This window comes from Triticum dicoccoides, chromosome 1B, assembly GCF_002162155.2.
Source record: "Triticum dicoccoides isolate Atlit2015 ecotype Zavitan chromosome 1B, WEW_v2.0, whole genome shotgun sequence".
NCBI classification, from domain to species: domain Eukaryota; kingdom Viridiplantae; phylum Streptophyta; class Magnoliopsida; order Poales; family Poaceae; genus Triticum; species Triticum dicoccoides.
In genome coordinates this window covers 647,755,574-647,761,841 of record NC_041381.1, presented here as the reverse complement: position 1 = coordinate 647,761,841, position 6,268 = coordinate 647,755,574, and the positions used below count along the sequence as shown (strand labels likewise).

Below are 6,268 nucleotides of genomic sequence, written 5' to 3'. Positions count from 1 at the left end.
AGTCTAGGGAAGTGTGAAGTTACTAGCTTAGGCTGGTCACAGTGGGGAGGAACTTAGGAGTAACATCACACACTCCAATACAACTTTGCTTATGTGGCACGTATTTAATGAAGAGAGATGTGCTTGTGGTAACTAGCTAAGTTACCGGAACATCACACACTCCAAAAAACAATGAGTCTATAACCTAATAAATACATCGTTGCATGACACTACATAGATGTTCCTACCCACTATGAAGGTACTAACATAGTCTAAGGAAGTGTGAAGTTACTAGCTTATGTTCTTGCCCATTGTGACCAGCCTTAAATAGACGGTCCGTTTAGTAAAGCTAGCCATGATGGCTTCCCTTAAAAAAAAAGTCATCGACTACTGGATTTACCCGTCGAGCAAAGGTCGTGCACAAGTATCGTGCGTGAAGTAGGTCCGTTTCATAACTGAGCAGTCCGCCCAGCCGTATAGGTGGATTTTGAGAAGACCAACAGCCTAACCGACGTTTTGGGTACCCACCGAAATTTCGTGATCTCGCGCGGTTACCGCGTTTATCGTTCCCCCTCGAGAAACACTCGTACCGAGCAAAATATCTTGAACATTTTCAAAATTTTGAATTCAAACGCCGACTCTCTGTTAAATAGAAGCAATCTCTTCTCTTAGAACATAACAGGCAGTGCCCTAGTGGCAAAGGCTTCTTTTCCTTATCAGCTAGTCGCGGGTTCGAGTCTGGCCTCTTGCATTTTTATTCTTTTTAAGCAAAAGTTTCAAAAATGCTGCTGCATCTAGGGGTCGAACTCGCGTCGTAGGCGGAAGCGGAAGTTGCGGTACGAAGGCCACTACGCCAGGGCATTATTGCTGAAACTTTTGAGTAAAATATGTATCTATATCGATGTCAAAAATATTTGAATTCAAATTTTGATTCCAAATTTCGTCCGAATTTTTTTCGGAATTTCGCGGTTACCGTGGTAACCGCAAATTCCGGTGACCCACGAGAAAAAAGGTCTGCTTGGGATCCAAATTCGAGGACCGAACCACGTCCTCATTTCGTAGTGAGCAGAAAACCCTGCCAATGGCCACACTCCTCTCCCGTTCGCCTCGGCGCCTCCTCCGCTTCCCCAAGCCCCAAACCCTCTCCTCTCCCCAGCATTGACCCCGCCTTCCCCTCCCCACGATCTCCCGGCGAGGATCCCGCCGCTGGGATTCAGAGAGTCGGGATGGAGTGCGCCGCCGCAGTGGCAGCTGTGGCACCGCGCCCTGTGCACACACTCCGACCCTCGGAGCTCCGGCACCTGCGACGCTGGCCTGGCCGCTGCTGCAGGCGCATCGCCCGACGTCTCCCAGGCGTCCGCCGACAAGGGCGTGGGCGCCAACGGAGCGCACCAGATGGCCGCCAAGAAAGGTTCATCCTTGGATTTAATCTCTTTCTTTTGGCAAAATTCGTTCTAGCATTGATGAATGTGCTAAGGATTGCTTCTCCATTATCCTTGGGGTATTTCAGTATCTTTGCTCTTGTGTTGGATGCGGTCTTTTTATTTGGATCTGTCGCATGTTAACAGTTGAGGACTTAGGGTTACATTGATAAAGATGCATTACACGGTGAACTACCAACGGAAATGGATGTACTTGTAAATTTATTGAGGGTTTCATCTTGGTTGCTAACAAAATTACAACAAAATGTTTGCAGTTCCTGCCTAAATGCAGTGCTCTTTCACACAGTATACTTTCACTTTCTTCAGTCAATTTTTGTCTACAAAATGAGATGCTATCGCTAGCCTCTTACTAATTGTTAACATGGCTTATTTCCCTGAACTGGAGACATTTAGGGTGAGACCAACCCACTTGACTGGCTGACAAAGCAAATGCGGCCAGCTGTTTAGTTACTTACAATTATGCAACTTAGAATCTGATTTCATCTTTCATTTGTGACTGATTTTCCGTATGCTTCTGGTGTAATGGTGAAAATCTTTCCACAGGAGATCCTGGGACTAGTGTGTGTAGGAAGGCCATTAAAATCATGACGTACAATGTGTGTTTCGGGCAGAACATGGAACTGCACAGTAGAATTCCTGCTATTGGAGATCTTATATGCCTCCAGGTACAGAATTTTCCAAAACAATCCATTATTTTCTTTTCTCTTTTCTTCTGAACAGGCCTCATCTGAGACCGCAGGAGGTTACACCAGAGATACATGGGCTTCTGAAAAAATCCGACTGGTGGGCAGAATACAAATGCTTGATGCCACGTGAAATGGAATATTATATAGAAGCGGAAAAGGTCCGTTCCAATATGGTGAGACCATTCACGAAAAAGAAAAGAACTATGAGATCATATTTCTGCATGCAGGTATAGTCTTTTCTCTAAGTTTCAGAATCATTGTTGGAATCATGCTATTTCATGGTTTTGATGCTGATGCAGTATATTGTTTTTACGAGAAGATGCTGATATATTTAGTATCTCAGCGTTTCCCTTGGTACTTTATATAGTGCTCCCTTCGTTCACTAATATAAGATGTTTTTGATATTTCAATATGGCTGCATACAGACTGAAATGTGTGAACAAACACACTAAAACGTGTCTATATACATACAATTTACAAAAAAGTTACAACATCTTACGGTTGTGACGAAGGGAGTTTTTTTTAAGGCTGTTGCACTGACGTGAGCTAAATCACTATCCTGTGGAGATTGCTAACACTAACACACCTTGGATTTGACAAGGAGGAAAGAATCATGACGAACAAGGTGTTTGATTTCACAAAAACAAACGGTGTTTGATTTGAATCCATGGATAGTGCCTTGTTACCATTTTTCCTTTTCAGATTTCGCAAGTCTATCTTGTGATGGTTTTAAACTTTAGTTTCAGATATATTTCAGCTATTGCCTATTCAGTCATTCCATTTTTCAATTTGGCCAAAGATCCGAAATTTCCAATCGAATTTACTGAGATCCAACCAAATACTTCGAAAGATCAAAAATAATTGAAAATTAATTTGAATCTGTGTGTACTACCGAAATTGCTGAAATATACTGACCGAAATGCAATAATTTTTCAGTATGTACCAAAGTTAAAGAAGTTTCTGAAATTTTGACGAAATTGCACTGAAAGTGAGAAAACCATGTTTCTGCCTTGTGTGTTCTCTGATCCAATTGCCAACAAATGCAGATGAGCAAATTGCCTGTGGATTCTTTCCGCGGCGTTCCATTTTCCAATTCAGCAATGGGAAGGGAGCTGTGCATGGCAAATTTTAGCATTGGCGGGGTGACCTTGGTGTTGGGTACAAGCCACCTAGAGAGCCCGCGCCGTGAGGCTCCTTGGTGGGATCACGATATGAACAGAAACAAGCGAGCCGCCCAGGCGAAGGCGTCCCTCGAATGGTTGGGAGGATCACGGAACGTGATATTCTGCGGGGACATGAACTGGGACGACAAGATCGACGGGCCCTTCCCTCTGCCGAGCGGCTGGGTTGACGCCTGGGCTGAGCTGAAGCCGGGTGAAGATGACTGGACGTACGACACGGTGGCCAACGCCATGCTGTCTAAAGGTTTCAAGAAACTACAGCTGAGGCTGGATCGGTTCGTGTGCAAGCTGCCGGATTTCGAGGTCCAGGGCATCGAGATGGTTGGGACGGAACCGATACCCGGCGTCTCGTACGAGAAGGCGAAGGAATACAGCTTTAAGTCAAAGTCTAAGAAGAAATTCAGCTGGGCGCGCGAGTGGACGCTGCCTGTGCTGCCCAGCGACCACTTCGGGCTCGTCTTGACGATCGCCCCTCGGGATGGAAGCAGTGCTCCGTCAGAGTAAGTGGTGATCTTATTCTTGTGTGTAGCAGTTACGATGGATCATCGTCAGGCTGGACGTCGCTCGTCGCCTGTGCCGGCAACTTTTGTGTAGTAACGTGCGTAGCCTGCAGTGTCGCCCACTTTTGTGTAGTAGATTTGTAACGTACTCCGTATATGGATGCTCGGTTACCATGACTTGGTGGATGAAGATGTTTTGTGCTCCACCCTATTGCCATGGATTGCCCCCAATATTGTAAACTTTGAAAGAGGAGGCATTCTGTCGCCAGGATAAAAGATGCTTATCCTGCTAAATGTCCTGTAACTTGTATCCTGTATATCAGTATATGTTCGGTGGGTACCTAGTGTCAGCCCCAAGCCAAGAGCTATGTGTGCGTGTGTGTGTGTGTGTGTGAGAGAGAGAGAGAGAGAGAGAGAGAGGGGCACTCAGGTTTTGCGCTGGTTCTCAAAGGATAATCCCAGAATTCCATCTGTTGCCTCAAGTTTTGCGATGCGTAACCGTTGTAGCTTTTCTGTTTCTTCTTCTATTTCTTCAGAAAAGGTAATCGGGTCGAAGCTCTCGCTCCACTACCAACCGTGCCATCACACGCTAGGGCTAGACGCCTACAATGTCGCTGGGAACGCACAGACCGCGTCCTGAGTCGTGACCTTACAAACTGGGAAAAACACGCTATCTGAAATAACAGAACCGGAAAAGGGCTGCCATGGCAGCGGGTTTCCTGCAACTTGAGCGACATGTTTTAAAAGGCTACAATCTCCCCCTTCAACCCTGTTGCGAGAGGATGACGATGTTGATCGAGGCTCGGAGCTTGTGGAATCGCACACGCTCAAGTGACTTCCTTAGGATAAGGGCCTTCTGCTTGCTCGTGCGGATGAACTCCATGATCACGATACCGTTCATCAACACAATCCCCGAGTGATAGCGGAAGCCTTTTTCGGTAAGTGATAGCGGAGATCGATATGCTTGTTGCAATCATGGAGAGCTTGGTTCTCATAGAGCGAGATTGTTGACTTGTTGTCGATGTAGAGCAATGGAGGCAGCGATGTACTCCGCCTCACACGACGAAGTGGCCACCACCTTTTGCTTCTGAGATTACCAACTGATGAGGAAACATGACATGGAGTTTACCCAGGTTCGAGCCCTCACGATTGAGGTAATACCCTACTCCTACTTGTGTATATTGCAATTGGGGTGTACAAAGTACATGTATGAACCAAAAGATTGTGTTGTTGTTTTGCTGTGTCGACTAGCCTAGCCCCGGCTTATATAAGACACCGGGGCCCTAGGTTTATAAGAGTCCTAGTGAGCTACGTCGGTGGAGGGTAGTCCTCCACGGATCTAGCCTCCTTGTCTTGCAAGGCATACAAAGTCTTCCCGTAGGGCACCATGGGTCGACATGGTGGCTCAGGGGTGGAACTGACCTGGGGGTCCTCAGTCTGGCCTATCGGGCCAGCAACCGACATGGTGAGGTACCCCTAGGCCGTGAAACTGTTATCCGTGAATGTTTAAAACAATACCAACACATTTGGGGGAGTGGCGATGGTGTGCCTAATAGCTACCCACACGGTGTTCTCTTTTGGTTCACATGGTTCTAAAAATGCATGAAAGCAAAAAAAATATATTAGGAATTGTATGGGAATGCATTTATATAAAGGAAAGAAAACCGTGGGTATTTTTTAAGACTAGCCGTTTGGTTCACAGGAATAGGAAAAAAAATACAAGAATCCTAATAAATAAAGTAAAATCAATGTTATACCACATGGAAAGGTAAAAATAGTATGTTATTATGCCATTAAGGATCTCAGTCTCGTTCTTCGTGATCAATGTTCAAAAAAAGTGGAAAGCGTAAGCGACACGGAAGGCTAAAGCTTGGGGGAATTAAGTGTTCTTTAAAAAATTGGCCAGAATGAAAATAGGAAACATAGCACATAGGTAATTGAAATAGCATCTAATATAAGAAACATAGCACATTGAAAACATAGACTCTTGAGTGCCTTTGCTCTCTCTTCTGTTGATGCAGCAGCAACGACATTACAAGCATCATCTCCTGACTCCATACTTATGTTATTCCTAGACAAATTCGCATCACTCATGAATCAACCAATGAAACAACAAACTATAATCGCAACTTTGAGCACATAGTAGTTAACCAATGACTAAATGGGAGGAGAGGAGCAAGAGAGAACAAGTGAGGCCAGAGGAGTAACAGGGGCCCTAGATCTATAGAGGAAGAGGACCACTAGGTGGGTGAAGGAAGAGTAACACATGAGTAAGAGAATCACCGATGAGAGGAGGAGGAGTAGAAGAGAGGGGGAATCGATCCTCACCCACCGATTCTGGAGGAGGAGTAGGATCTCCACATGCCTTAAGTCATTGTTGGAATCAGAGAAGATGAGCTCTGCCGCTGCAACACCCTCTCCTTTCCCTTCCCTTATACCCTAGCTGAACAATGAATTTCAGCCAATGACTTTAACCCCCC

The 6,268-nt window shown here is 45.5% G+C and overlaps 1 protein-coding gene across 1 annotated transcript; it reads left to right on the top strand.

Moving 5' to 3' along the window:
- Positions 1–337: 337 nt before the first annotated feature.
- LOC119350782 lies at positions 338–3,792 on the top strand. The gene is made up of 6 exons (XM_037618444.1): positions 338–392; positions 1,049–1,390; positions 1,965–2,086; positions 2,161–2,243; positions 2,310–2,334; positions 3,154–3,792. The coding sequence occupies exons 1-6, from the start codon at positions 338–340 to the stop codon at positions 3,790–3,792; spliced, it is 1,266 nt and encodes a 421-aa protein (XP_037474341.1).
- The last annotated feature ends 2,476 nt before the right edge of the window (positions 3,793–6,268 follow it).